Source organism: Anolis sagrei, chromosome 6 (genome assembly GCF_037176765.1).
Source record: "Anolis sagrei isolate rAnoSag1 chromosome 6, rAnoSag1.mat, whole genome shotgun sequence".
Taxonomy (NCBI): domain Eukaryota; kingdom Metazoa; phylum Chordata; class Lepidosauria; order Squamata; family Dactyloidae; genus Anolis; species Anolis sagrei.
The window spans coordinates 75,086,126-75,111,213 of record NC_090026.1 but is presented as its reverse complement, the minus strand read 5'-3'; the positions used below and the strand labels follow the sequence as shown (position 1 = coordinate 75,111,213).

At 36.3% G+C, this 25,088-nt stretch overlaps 1 protein-coding gene across 43 annotated transcripts in view; it reads right to left on the bottom strand.

Annotated features, from left to right (window-relative positions):
* The window catches only part of CLASP2 (cytoplasmic linker associated protein 2), a 153,907-nt gene that overhangs the window by 73,402 nt on the left and 55,417 nt on the right, over window positions 1–25,088 (bottom strand). For 35 of the 43 annotated variants that reach the window (XM_060781692.2, XM_060781697.2, XM_060781694.2 and 32 more), the window contains 2 exons: window positions 14,071–14,217; window positions 6,773–6,852 (listed from right to left, as the gene is read on the bottom strand). In XM_060781692.2, the coding sequence (XP_060637675.2) occupies window positions 6,773–6,852; window positions 14,071–14,217 (227 nt within the window). Of the gene's footprint in view, window positions 1–6,772; window positions 6,853–14,070; window positions 14,218–14,663; window positions 14,886–25,088 lie in introns of those variants that run through there. The other 8 variants (XM_060781724.2, XM_060781730.2, XM_060781726.2 and 5 more) reach the window with 1 other exon arrangement.

Sequence of the window (25,088 nt, the reverse complement as noted above, 5' to 3'; positions counted from 1 at the left end):
TTACCCAAAATGCTTAGGGCCAGATTAGTTTGGGATTTGGAGTTTTTAAATGTATTTTTAAATACAAGCACATATACTATAATGAGGTATCTTGGAGATGTGACCCATGTATAAACACAAAATTCATTAAACGAATAATAAAAAAAAATCACTTTCGGGTTACCTGTATTAGGAGTATTTGAAACATTTCATATACACCTTATACACCGCCTGAAGGTGATTTTATACATTTTTTAAATAATTTTGTACATGAAACAATGTTTGCATACACTGAACCATAAGAAAGGAAAGGAGTCACTGTCTCAGTCACCCATATGGTCCAGTTTGGAGTATTTTGGATTTTAGGATACTCAACCTGTAATAATTCCAAACTGCACAGATGCAAAGGCAGTTTGGAATTATTTTATTCAAGTTACTTTTTACCTACCCAGAGTTTCCACAATCAGACATACCATATAAGTGTAACATTTTGTCAAGACTCTTATTTGACCTTGGAAATACTTTGAAATATTCCATGTAGTCACCAGAGATCTGGAGCTGCTTGGTCAGACATGCCAAGATTTGTGGTTGGTTGGCAAGAACTTTCCTTTCCCTTTGTTATGAAGTACAGTCCTGCTCCCAGTTTCAAGTGTGGAAATGAAAAGGGTGTCAGATGACCTGCTGGTCTGGCACAATGTCACTGAAGCAGTGTTTTGGCTTTTTTTTTTTCATATAATAAACTGGGGATAGGGATGGTGAGTTTCATAACTTCAAAATCAGTGGACAGAGCCTGGGCGTCACCATACTTGCCATTTCACTGCAGAACACTTACTATGGGGAAACACAGAAGCATGGCCAATACTAGATGCAAAGAAAGAGATAAAGACTCTTTGACTGTTTCTGATGAGAGATCAACAACTTTTCATCTCTCTTCTACTTAAAAATGTTTTACACTACAACATTTAAAGAACTTCATAAAGGAGCTAGTTTCCTCCTTCCCTCCTAATCCCCTTTCATTTCAGGCCTTTTACCCTGCTAGTCTAAAAGTAAAAGTTCCTCTATTATTCTTGTTCAAAACCACTTTAGGAGGTTATTTCTGTTGAAGAACAAGCTAAACAAATAACCTAAGATTGCCCTTACCATATGTGACAGCTTCCTTATAATAGCAATAGTGATGGCTTGTAATTTAGCAGTTTTGGCGGCTTTATAGTTGCCCTTGTGTATTTCCTTCCTATAAAACTTGAGCTTTTACCCTCAAACTGCATGCCCTGTTGAATATGTAAGAAAGCTGAAACTATCTCTGATCCAAGATAAAAAAATACGGTGAAGATACATAAAGAAAATGAATGGTTTAGCAATATCAGACATCTAGGATTTAACCCGCTAGGTTGGATGCCAGAAGTAGAGGAAATAAAGCTAGAAAAAAATAATCCAAGTGGTTTTGGTATTAAAATGGAAATGTGCCCTGCAACAGCATTTGCACTGATACATCACATCACAGAAAGAAGACATCAACCCACAGTTGAGCTGAAACATATTATTTCTAGTCAAAATACCACTTCTTAAACTATGTCCTAAGCACCACCTAGCAGTATTAAGAGGCCAAAATTAAAATACAGTAGAATGAACCTCTTTGGCCAAAGATAGGTTTTCAGCACTTCTAATGTTAAATCTGAACGCATCTCCCCTTACAAACCATCAAGGACTTCAAGATCGTCTGGGGAGACCCTGCTCTTGGTCCCGCCTTCATCACAAGTACGTTTGGCGGGGATGAGAGACAGGGCCTTCTAGGTGGTGGCCCCTCGGCTATGGAGCACCTTTCCTCTGGAGATTAGATCGGTTTCCTCCCTCTTAACGTTTCAGAGACAGGTTAAAATGTGGTTGTTTGAGCAAGCGTTTACAAATGCAGAGTAGCTAATATATAGGAATTTGAATGACTTGACGATGGAACTGGACAATGCTTGATAATAAGGAGATGCTAATGATGTGGTTTTTATTGCTCTTGTTGTGTATTATATTGTTTTAATGTTTTAATCTGTATTATGTTTTTATGTGTACTGATTTGTTGGAAACCGCATTGAGTCGCCGACTGGCTGAGAAAGGCAGTATACAAATACAGTAAATAAATAAATAAAATTTAACATAATCTGGAACTCAAGATTCCCTGCCCCCTGAAGAAAGGTCCAATACATCTTAGCATTTCGTCCTTGCTCCTCACTACTCCAAACTAAGCCCAACAAACTCCCCAGACTTTTTCCAACTGAGACCAGCACTTCCAGAGTCCTGACCAGATCTATCAGCAGTGCCCCCTTTTGCCACAGGTTAGTTTAGTAACTGTGAGGGAGGTCACTATGTGTGACCTCCCTCGCTAAGACTTAGACTCAAAGCTTCTGAAGGTCACACTAAATCTGGGCTACATTTTGTGCAGACCTGTCCTAAGCAATATTACATCTATAAAAATGCTTCCACTGTACGAGGGTATGATGAATGTGAAATATGCTGGTTTCCAGACATGCAAAGAAGTATAGCTTATATTGCACATCAGGAACATTTTGTATTTAGGATCTTTTTTTCAAGAAGTTCTTTCCCCAAGAGAATAGGATTGTAAATGCTTTGAGACATTCAGACGTAGGTGCCAGAATATTTGAAACAAAAGATGGTGCAGGTCATGAATGCCCAGGAATCAGGACTTCTACTGAAAGGCTCAATTGTAATGGGTACCTTCCATGCAATTTAATATGTAGCAGAACTTTAAAACAGGCTATCAGGTGCTAGAAATTGCTTGGTTGCAATTAGCTTTTTTATTTGAGCAGTTATGGTTTAACTATTTTACTAGCAATTGATTTTTAAATTAAGGATGGAACACATATTGAATTAGTCAAATGCTAACTCCACCATGCAACAAATGCAAGCTTTTTGTCAGAAATAATTTGAAAGTTACTTTGCATATGAATAAGCAATGCACAAGTCTCATAAATACAGTTAAAACTATGATACTTTGTAGATAAATCTGGAAAAAGAAATAAGAAAAATAGGAATTTAAGAAAAATTACTTGTTGTGTACTTTCTATGCCACTACAGAGTAATATCATATGGATATGACATTATTGTTGCATTACCAATTTGCTAACTTTGTAACAGTTTATATAGGGATGGTATTTTGGTGACTTAATGCCCCCACCCCCCAAATCAATTTTCAAAATTTTATAAAAGACACACTGGAATTATCATCAATACAGTTTAAGCCTTAATTTCACACCATTTAAACAGGCTAATTAAAATCAATTTTATGTAGCTCAAAAAAGCCAGAGTGCAGACTGGATTACTGATAGTAAAGATTTGAGGCCAAATGTATATGCAAATCAGAATTGTGTGTTTATGTGTACATAGATTATCTCAAATTAAAAGCAATGAGGTAGACCCAAAACTGACCCTATGTGAATAGGAAACCTTGTTCCATTGGGTTGGAAGTACAATTCAATGGATTCTCTACACTGGAGGAAGATGGCAATTTTTGTCAGTTCTCCTTTGCATGAATTTGAGTGTCAGTTCTGGAACACTATTCATCCCAGACCACATCTGGGGACAAGGAACTAGCAAAAACAAACCCTTGTCCACTTGTGGGGTTATCAGCTTGAAGAGTTCCATTTTGGTAATCTTACTTAGAAAATGGGACTACAGACAATCCCCAGTTTATGAACAGGTAGGTTCTGTAGAACTGTCCTTAAGTTGAATTTTTAGGTTAAAAACATGTTCAGAAGATTTTACCTCAGTTTCTGTCCCCATGACAATCAGATTTTGAAAAATTTGGGTTGTCGTGTAAACTAGGATCCGCAATAAAGCTTCAGTGGATACACCTTTTTCCCTTCCTAGGGTTAGATTTCGTCTTTGTGATTACTGTATTTCATTGCATAATCTACGGGGGTGCAACTATTATGTGAGGCTTCCCTCAGCTATGAGTGAACTCATCCGCTTTCCAGCCCCTGCTTTCTGAGCTAAAAAATTCACCTGCCTACCAGCCTCTTCACTCCAAACTACAAAGGGTGTAGTTGCATGGATGGGTGACACATCACCCACCCGCGCAGCAGAGCCAAAATGGAAAGAGGGCAGGTAAGCAGGGGGAGTGAGAGCTGAGCTGAGTCAAGTCCAGTAGCGCCAAAAGGCAGCCGCATCCTTAATTCACTCGTCTGGGTGAGTGAACTAAGGGTGTGACGTTTATGCAAGAAGAGCAAAATATCAATTTGCCTTCCTCAAAAGGATAGTGTGATTATCATGCAATGGTAACTATTATGCAATGAAATACAGTAGTTCAATTCATCCAACTTTTATACAGCTGCTTTGTGAATTTAAGGATGCCTATTCCACTGCGTTCAAGTACATGTGATTTTATACACTTTATAAACCCAATGTTTGAAATAATTAGATATATTAGATATTTCTTTTATCTTTTTCACACACCCAGGCCTAAAGCAGTAGAAAATGATGGAAACCAGAAATATTGTATCAATGTTACTATGAGCACCTCTGACTTGAAAAAAAAATTAACTAGAACTTTGATGGGTTTCCAAGGACCTCACAACCACCAATCGTGCATTAAAATACAGAAACAAGTCAAAACAGGCTTTCAGGGCTGGTTTTGAATATCTGAATCAAACAAGCCAGATTTTGGCAAGTACTTGAGGGTTTTTTGGTTTTTTTTTGCCAATCTCATTCCAATTTATATGAGACTGAAAACCTCACATATTCCATCCTACATGGAAAGTTCTTTTTTTTCTTTTTTGCATGTAAAACCTTTCGTACATTTTTCTTATCAATTAAACTGCATCTGTACATCATTTTCAGCTCTATGCATTTTCTCATGCACCATTTTGAACAAATTTTGTTCATGTTGGAGATCATATTGTAAACTTGTAGACTGATCTCTAATCAGAAATCACTTCTTCCCCACAATAATATCATAATATCATAGTGGATATGAAATTCTTTCTGATCAATGTTTGGCTTTAATCTTGTACTAAATGAAAATAAAATTGTTCTACATTTACTGTGGTTAGGTAGGTGCACAGGACTCCCACAAAAGTTGGGGGGGGGGACAAATAAAAAAAAACCTGAATAACACCCTTCTGGGAATCTCTAGGTTGTCAGTGAGACTCTATGGCAACCGTGTGAAATGCAAGGCCTACAGGCTGAATTCGGCCTGCCACTTCATTTTATGAGGCCCACAAGGCTTTCCATGCCAGAACATCATAACTACAGTTATACAGTCTTACAATTACAAACGGCCCTTTGAAGGCAACAATATATCTGATGGCCTTCAGTGAAAATGGGTTCAATACTCCTGCTCTATGGGCAACAGCCAACTAAAGTTGACCAGAGTCATATTGGAGAACCTTGAGATTCCTAGAAGGACCATATTAATCAAATCCAGGAATAATCAAATCCACAAAAGTGAAAGCCACAAATGTGTGGGGTCAACTGTACAATCCATTTCTAGCATATCCCAAATGTCCACAATTCTCAATCAGTTAGTGTTATCAGAATATAACTTATTCTCATGATCCTGCATTTTTGCCAAAAGACCTGCTCTAAAATGACTGAGACATAACAAAATGCAGCAAAATAGCTTTTCTTAACTCCACAGAGGCAATTCTATAAACATGGAATGCTCTGGGGATCTCAAAAAGTTCTTGAGGGCTGGATGTATCTTGTGGACCAGACTTTTTCCACCAAAGACTAAGATTAACCACAGTTTTCTATATTATCTCAATATGAATGAACTGCGTTAATTTTAATCACAGCTAACGAAAATAAGTCAACATCAAACGAAAGTTTATAAAACTGTCTTGTCTTCATCAACCACAGTTAAACGTAACCACAATGTAGGTTTCATATAACACCCTATACTGAACTCAGTATAAAATAGAAGCTCCTTATTTCTTCATAGCCATTCCAATAGAAGTAGGTAGAAAAAGAGGGAAATACAAGTTGGAACCAGATTTGTCGGAGAGTCTTGTCTTGCCCACAATGTTGTCATTATTTAGCACTATGCCTGAACAGAACAATTGTCTTAATTTGTAAAGCAATACTGCTTTTGATTTTATGAGTGTACATACATCAACATATTCTGCTTTGCCTAAAATATAGGGACATATATTCATTGAGGACAAGGAATACAACTCTGTAGTAAATCAAAGTGATTTATAACAGGGATAACATTTCATTGCTTGAATTATATTAACACAGAAGAAATAGATGACAAGTTCTTGATCACCACTTCTTTCTATGCCCTGCTAAAGAAGGAATCCCCTACCATGCATTTAATCCACTTATGATTAATCCACCTTATCACGGTTGCCTTATGCCACGATGAGACAGCAGATGTAGTAAAGAGATTTATGCTACAGATTCTTTACTAGAGACTATGGAAGCTCTACAACCTTCACCAAATGACTAGCCAACTGACTTGGATTTTTTTCTTCTGAGAATCAAATATATGTATAGTTTTAAATTTGATGACAAATACTTAATTCAAATATCAAACCTTCCCAGAAGAAATAATTTATTTATATGAACAGTTTAGCTCACCATCTTCAGTACTTGAAAGTGAACTGTCACATTAGTAACTTCAAATTTTCTGCTTCTGAAACCTCTGTATTCATGTGCTTTAATTAAAAACTGCTAATAGTGACAATAATTCTATTATTGAAATCAAGCTTTACTATAACAAAGAACTGGTGAAATCTGGCTCTTCCCAAATTTAAATCAACAACAGTACTACATGATATAACTTTACCTGCACAGTAGGAACATCTGTAAAGGCTTTTATGAAATCATCTTCATCAACGGCTCCAGCACCTCCTTCCTTTGCGGGACCTGTCAATGTTAGCAATAATATTTTAACTGAAAATTTAAAGGAAAGATCATCTAAAATAAAAACAGAAACAGATTAAGTTAAAATTTGAATGAAGTGCAAGTTGGTTCAAGTGATGCAAAAGCCTTTTACAGCATTGTTATGTATTTGCAAGAACGTTAATAGTTGGGTTCTGAGAAAGTAAACCTTTTTTGATAAGATTATAGTTTCTATGCTAGAAAACGAAACACTGCACCCAAAACTATGTAATTCAAGCAAATATGCAAAAAAAATTCTGTTTCGGCTACCTACAGACAGGCAAGAGTGATACTGTAGCTCTCTCATACCTATAAGTCAAGGGAAAAATTAAGAAGAAAGGCATTTCTATCCAAAAAGCAGAAACACCAGTTTCACTGGAAACACAAAGAGTGGATCTTATAAAAGACAAAGCAAAAGCAAGAAAAGAGCATCTTGCAAAAATTACACAGCCTAACAAAAAAGAATTCTTTTTAGGTTTTTAGGTTTGTTCTTGGTTATTTGGGTTGCCGATTCAGAAAATTGTACTGGATAGACCACATAAGCTCTGGTTTCTTAGATATGGTAATCATGATTTTCTATGGAAGAGCAGATGGCAACTGGTAGATGGAATATGTTTTGTATCTCAAAACAAGAGCAGGGAGGGGTAAAACTGGTGCCATTTTTGGAATAAGCAGGTCAAATATATATAGAAACAGAGCTAATATCTGAGACACCAAAATGTGTATTGGCCATTTATGGTGCAAGTTTCTACAATTTATACAAGATTAACTCAATGAAATAGAAGAGTGAGTAAAATGAAAAACAATATGAAAGCAGACCTTTTTTCAAGATCAAAGAACTAGCAACCTGTACAAGAAGCAGAAGGCATGAAAAGTGGTGATTACTTGTGTGGGTGTTAGGTGTCGAGAATTTACAAGAGTTCGGCTTACGCCAAATCTGCTTTCCATGTTGTGTACTTAGCATTACATATGGTTAGGTGTATCTATCACAAGAAACAGGATTCTGACTTCCTGATAACAAGAAGTGTACAGGTTAAAACTGCCATTCCTGTTTAATTCTACTAGAAAAAGGGTGCAACTAAAGCAACTTGAAATTTACCAGGACAGAAAAAAACTTAACAGCTATATCTAATATCCAGGCTTATCTTTCATCTAAGAAGCCTGAGCTTGAAATAAAGTGGATGTATAGACCACTTCTCTGCCAAAAGAAGTTGGCTTACCTACCAAGATTTGTTTGACAAGTGATGAGTCAGGCTTCAGGTTTAGACATATTGATAATTTTCTTGACTTGCTACGTTTTTAGATATTTTAACCATTCCTACTTACAAGAGGAGCCAAGCTAGAGTGACTATGCACTATGCATAAACACACCACTTGTTATCTATAAAACTGAAGTCTCAGAAATTCTGTCACAGTATTCTGGGCAAACACAAAGTGTGCCTATAAGCAATGAGGATTACAGTTCTATTTTACTGATGCTGACATTTAAGAAAAATATTTATAAGAACCGAAATTTCAAAACTGCAAAAATGGAACTATACTGACGAGCAGACACATATTTAGCTTGTGCAATGACTTTAAATGGTGGTTGGGGGAAGGGGGTTTGAAGGAGGGAGATTCTTATTGGAGTTTTACAGTAATAGTAGATATATTTACCTGTAATATAGCTTGCCTACTTTCCCTGCAGCATGTACTCACAGAAGTGTACTTGGTATGTTCATATGACACAGTTTGTGTCACGCAATGATATGGCCTAACAGGCCTAGCTAATGACCCTCATGAATAAAGTGTGAACCTTAGAAAATGACCCTTATACATTTTCCACAGGGAGCATTCATGTGTAATGTATTTGCAAAATTTCCTGAAGGCATAATGTTTGAATGGAAACAGGTAGCCGTTTGTTCCTATAGACTCAGTTATATTTATGAGGTCTCCCATTTTTCTGGCTGAAATGTATAATTAGCACAGGGCTAATTTTAAAAAATGTTGAAAAATACAATAGAACAAAATGTAACAACATATTTCAAAATACTTAATATTTTAATATATAATATTAAAATATATAATAATCTCAAAATTAGCAGGAAAACTAAAGGTCATTTAATAAACATTTTGGCAGTTTATAAACAAATTAAACAACATGCATATGACAACTGTATGCTCCATATTTCTGTAAATAATAATAGCAAGGTCCTTTTAATACTTAATGGATAGAGGCTACATGAAATATTTACTTATTAAATATTTAGATTTAACAGAACAAAAGATATCAGCTTTGCCTTATATCATCCTCTATTTAACACTAAGGCCACAAAACACAGGTTATTGGCTTCTTCAGAGGCATACCATGTGGAACGCCCTTCCTACGGACATTAGACTAGCACCATCTCTAATGGTATTCCGCAAAAAGGTGAAGACCTGGATGTTTGTGCAGGCGTTTGAGTAATTTAGTGCAATCTGGTAATGGAACATAGGAATGGAACAATGGACGATGAACCTGGACTACGCTTGGATGATGAGAAGATTGGGTACGGTTGTTTTTTGTAATAATTGTGCATTATAATTGCTTATTGGTAACTTATGGATAATGTGTTAAGTCAATTGTTATATGTTGTATGGAACCACTGCTGTTTCTACTGTTTTTACTGTTTGTGAACCGCTGTGAGTCGCCTTCGGGCTTGAGATACAGCGGTATATAAGCAAAGTAAAATAAATAAATAAATAATATATATATATATATATATATATATATATATGATAAATGGCAACTCATACAAGATAATTTATTATGTTATTTCCTTCAATGAACCTCTTTCTCTTTTTTCATATTTCCATAAAATTCATCTATTCATGTTCATCTTATTACAATTGTTTCTCTTCTTTCCAATTGTAGTTCCTCAGCACAGGGAGTTAGTTAATGTTTATCTCAAAGCACTAAACAGTTGGAGAGTAAACTATTAACAATTCCCATAGTACCGTATTTAATTTTAAGTCTGATACTTATTAACCTTGATTTCTCTATACTTCTTTTAATGCTGATGTATATTTCAAGCTGTTCTGCAAGCATCTCAAATATTTTGAGAAGTAATCAAATGGTAAAAGGTAAGATATGGCTAAAAAAAAGATGCATGTGCAATTACCTACTTCTACAAAAGTTTTGTAGGGTTTTAAAATATAGTTTAGAATTAATGACTTTGGACTCAGCCTACTTGGCATCTCTATTTTGGCTGGACTATGTTAGGTTCTACGCTGAAAAAGAATGATGCTTCCAACTATTTCTTGTGCCAGAACCAGTACAATCTCTTGACAGTTACAGTTTGATCATGGTCATGCTAAACTAAATAACATTAATTTGCACTTTGTGCAACAGACTTTTTTATGAAAGGAAAAGGCTAGTTGTGGAATTTATAATTTGGGTCACTTGAGGATAGATCCAGATAGATATCAGATGGACATGTTCTGTGTACAGTTACAGTCTATTGATTTTATTAGGTAAAACTTTGCTCTTTGTAGATGCACATGCACCTTTAAATTATATTCTTGAAATTTAGAATTTAACTAATGGACAACTGGTTGGATCCTGCATTTTTTACTGTGAGTAAAAGATTTATATCCCAAAGCTGGAAAAATAAACATCCACCATCCAGCAAAAAAATTACTCCTTGAGCTATACGTAAAAATGGATTTTGCAGACATCAACTTCAAGAAAATATATTTTTAGATATAATGCCAACTTGTACTCAAATATATACCAATCCCACAATCATATCCTACGCATGCTTCACCCTTTCTTATCTCTCTTTTCTTTTTTGTATTGTATTTTAAATACAAATTAAAATAGGAGAGGATCCACAGAAATGCATACATCATGGGTACTACTCGTGAAGAGACAGCACACAGAATTAACTGTACATTTCTTAGGAAATTTGGCTTCTCGTGTCTATCATGTAAATGTAATTACAAAACATTTAGAGCTTAAACATATTTGCCACTTAATACACTAAAGACATACAAGGCCAGGAGCATAAAAACTCGTTTTCCTGAAATTACAAATGGTCCAAAAAGATGGCCCCAGTTTGAAATAGCAATTTCCCTGCAGCCATGAACCACCTATAAATGAAACTCTTACCACTGGAAAGTGTGGGGCAAAGTTTCCAATAATAAACGCTAGATGCCTCTCCCAGCCCCCAAACAGCCCCTAGCCTCAGTCATTTGCAAGATGGTGACCCCACAACATAAGACCTAACAAGATATTCCCCATTTGTGGAATAACTTTTTAGATCTGCTTCTGGCTCAAAATGTATAGTAAAACTTGAAAACTCATTAAACCATTTGTAACTTTTAATGTAATTGTATCATGCTGTCATCATGAAATATACTGCATTGAAATTGGGTCCATCATTTTGAAACACCCCATATTATTTCTGAACCCATCGGTAATATGAGGTCAATACTGGACAAACTCATAAAACCACTACTACTTGCGTTAAAATGTAAGGTTTTTATTGTGCAAAACTCCACTGGGAGAAGCAAATTTCCCTGGCTCTCCTTAGCATAGCCAATTACTTATGCCTCCTGAATAGGCTACAAAGTGGGGACAGAAGATTTGCTGAAAGGGGTGCATTTTGGAAAGGCATGGTGCATTCTTTGAGTGAAGTAAATATGTAACCCATATTTCATTATTGCATGCAGACAGAGAAGTTTCACAATGACTAAGTTGGATGGGTGATAGCAATGGAGCTGAATCTTTCACCTAAATAGTGGAAAGTTGATTCAAGGAGTATAGCTCTTGAAGGGTTTTGGGTTTTGTTTTTTTTTTGTTTTTTGAGAAAAAAGACTGCAGTTCAACATAACACATTATACAAATTCAACCAAACAGCAAAAAACATTGATGATGCAAACAATTCTGAATTTCCTAGTTGAGTGTAAGTACAATATGCAATAACTGTACATGCAAAGAACATTCAATCTGTTCAGCAACCACATTATCAGGTTACCATGTGAAGATATGTCATGGTATGAATGTTAAAGACTTTTTAAGATTTGTGATATTGCTAGCAAGCAGGACGTTTTAAATACAAACAAGTAAATGACACTGTGTTTTGGTATTGCAGAAAGACCTAAAGATTTTCCAGATGAATTCTTTTATTTATTGACTTAATTTTTATCATGACTTTCTCCCAATATAGGAGCTTAAGGCAATTTCAATTATATTTTACCATTTAAAAAAAATACATGTGCATGTGACATCTGATTTTCCTCTCATTTTAAAAATCTTACTCTAATGGCAATTTTCAAATATAGGTCAATATAAGTAAGGCTCCCAGATCCTTGTAATCTGACCACATTATTTGCTTAGCTGACTTCCATATGAGTTTACACAGATGGACATCTCATACCACAGAAATAAAGTAGCTGTCTAAAGAATAAAGTTCAATAATCTCTGTCTCAATTGATCATGTCAAATACACTGATTCTACTGTTTTGGAAGCCATCCACATAACATATCTATTTTTTTAAAGTAGACTATTTTCTTGTACTAAATTTTCAAATTATGAGAAATATTTCAAAAATAATTTTACCATGTGCATAGAACAATTTATCAATATCTAAATACTGCCCTGTTAGGAACTCCTTGTAACTTATGAAAAAAAAGCCTTTCCTTAATAACACACATGATTCAATACACAGACTTGATTAATGACATAATGCTCCAAAATTTTTAATAATCTAGGATGCATTTTGCATAAGCATTCAGTTCCACTATGCATTTTCCATATTATGGCCTCACAGAACTTTCTATGATAAACTGAGCTTACTCATGTCACAGAAACACTGGTCATCTAACAGTCTCCTATATCTTATCTCCTCTGTTTAAAGAATTTAACCTGTACCTGCCCACACAATATGATTAGGAATATTTTAAGTTATTATTTTTATTGCCAGAAGTAGGAATTGTATCCGGGGGGGGGGGGGGGAGTTTACTTGTGTCCAAAATGCACCCCAAGATTTTATACATCACAAGTATGATAATCAGGAAAACATTACATAAAAGCTCTAAGCACTTCCTTTTTGACAGCACATGTAGGATACAATTTCATGAGGAATTACAACCAGTAAAGAATTTTTGGAATACTGTCATAGGTGTAACAATTTATTCTGAAATTATGCATAATTTAAAAGTATGGCAAGCTGAATTGTATAACTAAATTTAGATATATTTCCCAACCTCATATCCAGGACACACCTGTTGCAACTCTATACAGGCAGAACCATAGTATACATGTACAGCAGTGAAGCCTACAAGATGATTTTTTTTTACAACTGTTAGATCTGACTTTTGGACTCATTACCTCAATGCCCTTAAATACATAATTTTCAAGTGTTTTACCATCAAAAGTAACAAAAGCCTTATATATTTCAAAACTAACTTTTTTACAATAAGCACACCAAAGAGCAGAAAATATAAGAAATATAGCTAAATTTTTCAGACAAGCAAATGCACTCCAAATATACACACACAACATACTTGATGTATCCCACCTGATGCCACACTTCTGAATTACATTTGTAATTAAGACATATCTTACATAAATTAAACATACAATTTCAGAGATAGATAAATGTCTATTTTCATTTTTTGAAAGAAAAAATACTTCATGTGTCAAGGAGGATTCAATTTATATATACATTTAGAAGACTTGTTCATAAAAGAAAACCGTCACATACATTGAAAAGAATATAATTGTTGGATGGCACAGTCCTCATTTTTTACATCAAGTTTTTTAGTATTTGTCTGGAGAATTGTTGTACTTATTTTAAAGTTATTCTGTGTCAATATGGAAGTTTCAATGTCAAGTAATGGAGCAAAATTTTAAAACCAGCATATGTATTTTACTGAATACTGCATCATTTTCCTTCCATTTGTGAAAGTGAGAGATCTAGTAATACATACTATGTACTTTTATAAATAAAATATACAGTTTCAACAAATAATAATTATAGAATAGATTATTATTATCTATTTCAACAAGAACATCATATTCCCACCTTCCTGAAAAAATACTGCAGTTATGAATTAAACATTATCCTTCAAAGTTCTTCAATATGATTTTGGCTGAGCCAGTATCAGAGAGAGAAAAAACCCCAGAACAAACAAAACAAAAAACCTCAGCACATTAAAACCTGAAGATTGCATCTTACCTCCAACCTTAGGCCCACCAGCAGAACCTGGTTTTCTTGATGCATTTGATGGATTTCCAGGTTTTTTAGGTGCAGGAACCTTGAAAGCTGAGGCAGCTGAAGATGGCCTATTTCCATCCACTGATTCCTCATCATCAAAGCTTTTATCTGCAAGGGATGTTTTAGAGAAAAGCTTCAGTTATAACCCCAAGTGCCTTGAAGCAGTATTCACCAGAAGTCACCAAAATCAAGTAAAATCAACAATAATCTCAATGTCCTTTGTCTTCAAGGCTGTAGACAGATAATAAAGAGTAAAAAATGAAAAAAATGTTTCATTTAAATATAATGGCTTTGCAAATGAATCGGGAATGAAAAAATATTGTAAAGGCTGTTTTTGCAAACTAAGACAAAATCTGTTGCAAGGCAAACATTCCCAGTTGACTTCTATTTTGTTGCTCAAATTACATCCTCACTATCTTCGTTCCAACATTTCAACAGAGAAAAAAGCATTGATTTTCAACTACTCATGCTTCCCATCCTTGCTACATATCCTCCCACAATGTGTCTACTAACACTCCCTGCTTCAGTCGTTCCACCCTGATTTTAACACTTACAATCACAGATCCGTTTGCAGATCAGTCGCCTCATTCCTCTGACAGCTCCTACTGCCCCTTGCACTGAGATGCTGTCTTGCTTGCTCACATGGCCACACTAATAGACTATATCAATACTAATCAAAATATTCCACCTAAAACTGACAGAAAACACCATGGATCCACCACAGAGATTTGTGCCGGCATCCTTCTCTCTCTTCCTCCCTGCACTAGGTACTGAAACAGCCAATCGGCTGCAAGGTGACATCATCTTCTGGTAGCCACTGCCAGATGAAAAGGTGAAAATTCTTCACACATATACATTCATTCCCACGCACAAACATTTGCATTCACTATCCTTAATTTTTCAAAAGGGAAACAGACCACACTCCTCTTAAACATCTCATCTCTAAAAAATTAAGGGTATGTCTTTTGCCAAGAAAAGTTTCTCGGATTGCTCGGTTTGTAGTCTGTGTGCATGTGTGTTTTGCTTTCATTACAGCACATTCTATTTATACTCTACATTAAAAATACAGCATAGCAGAGAGAAGTATGCCCAATGGGCCAGCTGAGAAAGTAGCATTTCTCTAGGACCCTGAAAATGTAAGGGCAGACCAACCTGTAGTTTTCCTTATAAACAAGATGGGCGAGGCTGCCACACAGCTGCGTAACAGAGACACACACCCATTTAGCACCTTTTGCTTTTCCAGGCTCTTATAAATGATGGTTTTCTTTCTTTCACAATGACCCAATAATTTTAATTCCTTTGTTTAACAGCAAAATGCTTTTATGTTGGAAAAAATCCAAACAACCTTAGAAAAAGAAAGGTGAACTGCCATGATATTAAGCAAACTGGATTTCTGAAATGTGCTCAGCCACAAGCTTAGGTGCAAAATGGTTATATTGCTAAAGTGTGTCTGTAGAATATTAATTTAGACTATGATCAAATGTGCATCTAGTGCCATCAAACTAGGTGCCCTACATAGTCATATTTCTGAATTACAGTCATTAAAAATAAAATTATGTGTATGCATCTGAAATTATTAAATATGCTTCCTTCTAGGCAACCATTACAATGGTATCTGGCTCTAAGCATTTTGCATGCAGCAATATGTTACTATCAGAATGCAAAGGGAAGACATGAAACACATTATTCCACGAGTTTCCATGGAAACTGTACTCTGCCCTTGCACATGAACTGGAAGACAACATTTCGGTTCTCACTACAAGAGACTGCTTTAACCCTTACAGCACATGAATTTAATAGTATACGTGGCTGACGGTTTGAAACACTGCAAATTCAGTAAGCACTGAACTGCAGCACTTTCACTCCCCCTTTTTTGTAAAAGTAGGTTAAAAATTCTCAAAATGTGATTTTTTTAAAAAAACATACACACTAGAAAAAGCAGCAGCTTTTATAGACTGCTTATGTGGGGAGGAGCATTAAGATTTGGAAGAATGCAACAGGCATTTAGCTTGTTTATCAAACAGGTAAAAATAAAATTTCTGACCTGAATATGGATTTATTACTTAAAGAGTTCAATTTGCATATCCATATTCTTAACTTTCATCATGGTTGCACCCCTGGCTTGCAGAAATCTATGAACAAGCCCTGCCCCAAAGGGAATTCCCACTATCGCCTTAAACCAATGATGGGCAACCTTTTGAGTTTGGTGTGTCAATACTCTCCAAAAAACTGAGCATAACTTGAGTGGGGTGTCACTTTGAGAAAAAACCATAATTTCATGATATTTATAGTTTCATAAGAAAAATATATTATTGTAATATATAACTGTATTTAATAAACCAAAAACTAATTATTTAAGTTTCCTGCTTTTTCTATAATGCCATATATCTCGGCATTATAGAAAAATGCTGGTGTAGGAGCTGAGGATGAAATGTCCTTCTTGGGATGCGGCCCCATCTTCTCTGTATGTGGCCGCATGCGGCTGTGTGTCATCGAAAATGGCTACGCGTGTCAGTGCTAACACACATGTCATAGGCTTACTGAATTCCCTCTAGTGAGATTATTTGCAGTGATTCCAACCTTATTGAGGGGATCCATTTGTTGTTCCGACTGTCTCTATATCCCCTTTTTAATATTCATAAAGCTGCTCTAGAACAGCAGCTTTTAACCTGTGGTTTGCAGATCCCTAGGCGGCCATGATGTCCTCACAGAGGATCCGCAGCTGTCCTGGCCAATCAGGTTTATGAGAGAGTGGTGGCGGTATCCACACTTTCAGTGGTGCAACAGCCAATTGCTACCCCAAAACAGGAATGGAGGAGGTGGAGCAGGCAGGTTTTATGTGAGAGTGAGGGAAGGTGAGGAGAAGAGAAGCAGGCTGGCATATTTCTGCAGTTTAAGGAACAGATGAGGTGGGATAGTGGGAGCATGGTATCTTGCCTGGGAAGAGGAACAGAGAGAAACTTTTGTTGGGCTTAGAGGAAGGGGTGAGCAGTCAGGCACAGGGGCATGTACTTGACTGCTGGCTCAAAGCTCAGAAGCACAGAAAGGGGGACACTCTCAACAGTAGGATGGGTGTTTGTATTCAAGAGCTGGTGTGTGTGTGGGTGGCAGTGAAGTGAGAAGAGAGATGTTTATTGAAGGCCATGAGGCAGCGGTGAAGGATTGCACAGACTACTCACTATCATTACTTTTTCCCTCCAGGGAACAGGGTTTTTCTGAGGGTTTGGAGGTTCCAACTATGTTTAAAGAGGCACTGGGGATACAGGTGGAGATAACAGCAAGTATTGAGAGTCTGCTGAGGAGTTTCCTGAAAGGCATTATGTGGAAGGTGGAGGAGGTGGCTCACTAAGACCGTTGGGGAGGCTAGTGAAGTGACATGGTCTATCAAGAGGGGGAATATTGAGATTTCTTGGGAAGAAGAGAAAAAGTAGATAGAACTCATCCTTAAGGTGGAGATTTAGACCAGGGAGAGGCTAGTAATGCCCATGTCTGGCTGAGAGATTGCTTCACAAGATGTCTCTCTATGTTGGGTCTGGGTAGGTTGGCTTGAGGAAGAGAGTGGCAGAGGCTACTGAAAATCCTAGATAAGGAGTTGATTTATTACAAAGGCAGGGTTGTTAGTCTTGTTGGGTTGCCTTTTTCATCACCTGTCCCCTGGGATTGGTGGGAAGTTGTGATGAATTGTTTCGGCATAGCGGGAGACAGCTGAGATGGATTCCCCCACCCCCCTTTATAGATGGACCTGCTGTCCCATCAACAATGGGGACTGGTGTGCTGGCCCGCATGGTAACATCTCCTTTAAGTAAGAGAATTTTGAAAAGTAACTCTCAGAAAATAAGCTGTCTTTGCCATCATATACAATATTGTTTCCTGGGAATACTTTGCAGTTTCGACATTGATTGAACACATGTCTTGTACTAAAGGGTCCTAAAATTCTTAGGAGGAGGTGGCACTGTTCCCATTTAAAGAGGCTGCCATTGTTGTTGAATACAAGCATTGTTTTATAGTTGTTCAGCACTATTCATTATGCTCTCCCCCAACTAATTGACCAAAAGAGTATGAGTTCTGCATTGAATCAGGATGTGTTATAATATAACACTCATACAGTAGGTCCATCGTGTTTGTGGGGGTTTGGTTCAAACACACACCCATGAAGACCAAATCTGTGGATACTCGTCCCATTATATACAATGTGCAATATAGTGTTGTTCCTTATATAAAATAGCAAAGTGAAAGTTTGCTGCCTTTTGGAATTTCTTAGGAATTTCTTTCAAGCTGTGGCTGATTGAATCTGTGGATGCAGAATTTTTGGGTACAACAGGCCAAGTGTAAGTGAAATGACCACTAGTCTTCTCATTGAGTCATTGAAATTAATACATGATTTGAGGCCATGGTTCAGTGTTCAGGTATAATCGGCATCTTTATATCAGTATAGAATCACCCCCTAAAAATAGGAGTGCATGCATTTCCTTGTTTCTCTCATTTCTCCAAATCTGAAGACCCTTGCTGAACAACTTTAAATATTTGGTGCATATTTGGGTTTTAAATCTTGAAAGTCCATGGGAACAAAATATACCTAAAAGATACTTAAATGGAGTCCTTGGTAAAGAAAATATTAAAATTCACTGCTCTAGATGATTGGGCAGGGGATGCATGGGGGGATCAGGATTATTGTTACTCCCACCAGTGGGAACCTGATTTAGGAGACACATATAGACAGAAGGTGGCCCTTCTGTTTTTAAGGCTAACCTGTAATCCAATCCAGAGAGTTTTCTTCACAAATTTGTAATTAACAATAACACACAAAACAAGTTTTAAATCAGATACTATATACTATCTATATAAATAAAAATGTAATGTTCGTTTGTGGGATTAACATAACTTAAAAACGACTGGAGTAATTGACACCAAATTTGGACACAATACACCTATTAGGCCAACGAGTGACCATCACTCATAAAAACACTGAAAAACTCAGCGGAAGGAACTTAAAAAGCCAAAAAATAAAAATACATTACAATGCATGCGCAAAACCACATATAAACAAATATATACACCCAAAGCACATATACACAGACTGGGCCACAGCAATGCGTGACAGGGGATGGCTAGTATTTCATAAATTCTTAGATGCCAGATTCTAACACACACTAATTTCAGTACCTCTAACAGGAAAAAAAAAACCCCTATATACATGCACCTGATTCTAAGACGCTCCCAACCTTTAGACATTTTTATATGGAAAAAGATGTGTCTTGGAATTGATAAAATAAAGCATATGGAAACTGGTGGTTTATTGGCAATTTAATAATAATAATTTGAAACCAGTTTTCACGAGCAAATATTTTCTGAGTATTCTAGCTTCCAATAATGTTAGTTTCCAAAAGGTAATTTTTTACATTTATTTTAGTCCAGCGAAGTCAAAAACTTATTTCACATTAACAGAGTCATTTAGACAATTTATTCAAAACACACAGAAAGCAAAACAAACCCCAGTCCAGTCACAGAGACTATCCTGCAAGTATTTGTGCTCTTTAAATACATTTGCCGTAATCACATACTTAAAACTCATAAAGCTTAGTGTGGTCAAATTATAATCTATGCCTGAGATCATAATCTATTCCTATGCTTTATATAAAACCCTTAAGAACTTGCATTTATTTTGTTTGAGAATTTCAATTCTCAAAAAATCAAGACCTTCCCAGAATTCATAAAAACAATATTATATATTGTGCTTAGTCCATACTAGCTATGTGATGCAGGATTTCATAGGCAGGAGTAGGAATACGGATAATCATAGAAGAATTAGTCCTTGGAACTGTACAATGAAGGAGCAACATTTTATAGGTCTGCAGAGCTTTCTGAGAGAAATTTTGTGATGAATTACTGCTAAGATGGTGTGATCCATATCAGCATGCAGAGCTATAATCTGATTCAGTTGTAAGAATAAGTGAAGTTCCAATTCTAATTAATATTCTGGTTACTACTTCCAGCTTATCAAATGCCACTGCTAATAATTACAAGATGATGCCGACCATTATCTACAGATACTTGTAAAAAAACAAACCCTCTAATATTAAATCAGATCGTTATTACCACTAAATATAACAGTGATATTAACCACCAAAGGTCTTTACCTTGTATGGGTGTTTGTCTTCAAGTTATATGTAAACTTTTTGGTGATACCCTGTGTTTCACAGGGTTTAAAAAAAGTCTTTGAATCACTGAAGATCTGAAGATTTGTTATGCCACTTTGTCCCATATATTTTTATTTAATGACTTGGACCATCCAAAGGTCTTTTCGTTCTGAAGTGTAACAGGTAGTCATTGTAGAGAAAGATTTTCTGACAGCTACCTTACAATGAAGAAGTCCCCAAGCATATGCGTTATTATTTTCACAAATGTTGAAATTTCATATTCTTGCTCCTGTTTCATTTTATTGGTTGCATTCTCTTAATTCCTGTGGTTTTTTCTTTTATCTGTGTGGGATTTATGTTGTTTTCATACTGTGTGATCCACATCTGCAGCATATATCTGCAATTTTTGGATTTCGAATATTCAGGATATAATTGTGGTTACATAATCATTAAGCATTCCTATAAAAACGGATTGGGATGCTTGTCATTTGAATGAAATACTGATTGTTGAGCCAAACCAAAATTTATGAACTGTTGTGATAATGGATAATATTGTTTTAAAGTGTTAAATTGTAAACCAGTGCTTGGGTAGATTTCACTTGGACATGGTGGCTTAGAGACATTTTAAGTAAAGTTAAGTAAATAATTGAGCTTGCATGAGGCACCTTTAATATTCCATTTTTATGTTGGAACACAGACACTTCGAAACATCATCACATAACCATGTGACAAAGAATGAAGCCTGCATTCAACTTTGGTTCTGAATTGTGCTTTTTGAGAAAGACATAGAAAGTATAATATTTCTATGTGTGCACCCTATACTGGCATTTGTGAAGTGAAAACTTTTGTTGCTCAATTTAGCTGATCTTTCAGTGATCTCAAAATAAAGAATAATATACATTTATGGCTCTACAGAAACCTGAAAACTTCTACCAAAATTACAAACAGAAGACGGAAATTTATTTTTCAATGGTATTAGCTGTGATTGCATACAACCAGTCAGCTTTAAACTGTCAAGGACACCTCCCACATACACACACAACACAAGCAAGTATACAGATAGATCATTGCTTTATGTCTCTGTAGCTAAATAAAAACAACAACTCTTCTTTAAACTTCTAAACCATCAGTGAGAGAAGTCCAGCTTACAGGACCCAGGACGTTTTGGGACCCTCAATTTCTTAAGGGTAGAAGTCCAGCTTACAGACCCCAGGAGAGTTTTGGGGCCCCCAATTTCTCAAGGGGTCATTGTTTAAAAATCACCAAAATGTCTTTCAATTCTAGTGGCCAAGGAGGACTTTTTCACTAGGTTTGAAGTCCCTTTGTTTTGCCCCTAAATGTCTTCTGGGAATAGGGCAGTTTTCACTATATTTTCACTTCCATGTGTGAATTTGCCCATGAAAGGCTATTTTTGAAACAGATGTCACTTGCAGCTTAATCATGCTGCAAGAACATTTTTGCAGCTAGCTTTATGTTTAATGTCCAAATGAAAAAAATCTGTGACTTTTATTTTAAGCAATTTCTACTGTTATAAGGGAATGTGAACATGATCCAGGAATCCTTTCTTTCTTGAAAATGTCACCCCCTCAAATTGACATTTAAAGTGAAGGGGTGCACCCCTTCACATAAAAAGTGAAGGGGTGCATTTTCAACCAGGAGTTTCATGTTTGCATTTTTTGGGGGCTGGATTCACCAGCATCTGGGTAGGAGCACTCACATATCTTTCTTTTTTTCTTCTCCCCTTTCTCTGTCTAGGAAATTTACTCCAAGTTTCCTGGAAAATATAGCATCTTGCCTTGCAAAAACCTTTTATTAATTGAAGACAGAAACATGCCAAGAGAAATTTGGCATGCTATTCAGAGAAAACCTTAGCTTATTTACCCTTAGAATAACCCAGGATAAAGTAAATGGATCATCGATTTAAAAAAGGCCTGCTATAAAAATTGGAAGCAAATCGCTGAAGCAATGATTGTGAGTCAGCCCAAAACAGGAGCATTCTGGATACACAATCCTCTCCATTTTTTAACAACAAAATACACACTGAGTATCTCTTGGGCCAGAAGCATTTCAATTTTTTTAAAATACTTGCATATACACAATGAGAAATCTTGGAGATAGGACCCAACATGGAATTCATGTTACGTTTCATGTACATCTTATGAACATAGCCCAAAAGCTAATTTTATATATAATATTTTACACTAAAACCATCAGGAAGCAAAGGTTTTGCTATTTCAACCATCCATGTGGATTTGGATTTTGGGTCACAGGCATTCCCCAAGTTACAGTATGAAAAAGATAAGTTTTGTAGGTTTGTTCTTTAGTTGAATTTGTGTGTAACTCCAGCCATAAGTAGCTTTGGATAGCATAGGAAAGCGTTAACACCACCGTGATGTTTGTTTTGCTGTCTGTGCCCCTGTTCAGAAGATTTCACCTCATGTTCTGTTCCTGTGATAATTGGGTTTTGAAAAATGTGGCTTGTTGTGGAAACAAAGATTGGTGATAAAACTTCAGTGGAGACACATCTCCCCCACGAATTTCCCTTCCTAGGAATAGATTTTTCTCACTTCCTGTTCTCCCATTCCCATTCTTAACTATGAGTTGTAAGTTAGATGTTTGTAAAATGGGGACTGTCTGTATTTTAGATCGCAGAATTCCAGATAAGAGATGCTCGAACAGTACTTTTATTGACCAACCAAAAAGCAAAAACAACAAACAAAAACAAACAAAACCCAGAAACAAACAAACAAAACAAAACAAAACAAAAAACAAACAAACATCATGCAAGCTTTCAAAGCTCCACTAGCTTCTTTGTCAGGAAAAAAAACTTCTAAAATATCATATAGAAGAAAAATGACCATAATAAAGCCAGGCATAAATTGTAGGATACGGGATATTCAACTTGTATACAATATCGCACTCATGGACTGAATGTTGTAGTGTACTAAACATGCACATGAGTACATTCAAGGAAATAAAATTTGTATTTTTTACATAGACTTTGCTTTTTATATGTGTGATGTGTTATTTCAGAAATTAAGAGACAAAAAGGCTTTCTAGGAAATTTGTTACATGTGTTGAGGACTTTATTACTTTCTGAAATCCATGATGTAAATGCTATAATTCTGTTTTTGTCCATGTCTGAAAAGGGGCAACATGGACCTAATTCTGGCATGGTGGATGAAGGAGTATGACTTATCCCAGGGTACAGAGCTGACAAAAATCAATTCTGGAGTTTGTGACAAAGGTTCTTAGTTGGATCAATTATTGAAACAGGAGTAGAATCATAACTATTCTATCAGAACTGCTTTAATTTCCCCTTTTCACACTTACATTGCTAGGCAACCATTAGCAGCTATTCGTTCTATACCAGTAATTTATGTGATGGGGGAAAAGCCTAATGGACAGAGGAGCAAGCAAGCAGTAGATTGTCATGTAGAAGCTAGTGTGAATGTAAAGTGAAAAGGATATTTTCATTGGTGTAACATATGGGTAATATGTGACCCAACCCTTGAGCCATGGAAGTCTTCAGGTGGAAAAAGTACCTCCTACCTAATATTAGACCTAATAAAAAAACAACTTGGCAATATTGTAGACTTATGTGAAAACATTACAGCCTGAAAATATGAATTGAATGTAAGCTAGTACTTTCATCACTATCTCTAAAACTGGGAGAAAAATGAAGACTTGAAGAACATTAAAGGAAATTTACCACCTTTCTGGAGTGTGATGGAGAGGAGCAAAAGATAAAAGACTAGTGACCAAAGTCCTGATCTTAATTTTCAGTCACAGAGAAACTGTGCAAAGTATATCAATTCCGATTTCTTATGTAGAGGCAGAGGTGGGAAGCAGAGACATTCCATTAGGTCTGCTGAAAGACCAATTGTATTTGGCTCAAACATTCCCTAAACAGCTCTTTCTTGTTACTCATTAAAAAAACACATTAGTAAAAGGAGCCAGTACAAAGCCATTCTGCTAAAACAGCACTCTTTAAAACTGGAGTCAGTCAAGTACATGCTCGCCTGGACCAGATAGAAAAGGACATACAAGAGACCAAGGTTTAAGGGATTTTCTTCTCCATACTAAATGGGCAAAAGCTGCCCCCTCTCTCTCTGGGGTGACATATCACAACTCCTCAAATCTAGGCAAAAATGGAAGAGTTTGAGGATCATAAATCTCTCAATCAACTTTTATTGATGAGACTGCCAGTCCCTTGGATTTGAGAACAAAAAGAACAACAACTTCTCAAAAACACTGCAAGCTGATGGGATGGAGCATTCCATAGTCATTCAGAGCAGAGCATTTAGCATTAGCTGGGAGCTGGGAATAATCACTATGCTACACTATAGAAATAATGAAGTTTGACACCACTTTAACTGCCATGGCCCAATGCTGTGGAATCCTAGGATTTGTAGTTTGTGAGTCACCAGAACTCTTGGGCAGAGAAGGCTAAAGACCTTGCAAAACTACAGCTCTTAGGATTCCATAGCATTGAGCCATGGCAGTTAAAGTGATGTCAAACTGGATTAATTCTACAGTGTAGATGAAACCTAAGTTGGTTACAATCTGTTCCAGATAAGACTGTAATATCTGTAAAATACAAGGTTTGCAGCCTGAAGGTGTTCTTAAACCCAGCATTTCTCCTTGAATGCCTTACACCTATTGTGGTCAATAGAGGCTTTGCCCAGCTATAGTTGGTAAGTCAGACACACCTCTTCATAGGGAAAGCAGATTTGACTGCAGTGATTCATGCTATAATAATCATCTTTCAACTACACTGTGTAAGGTGCTCTATGAGAGCCACTACAGTTCAGTGGTTTGAGCGTTCTGCTAGAATCCCAG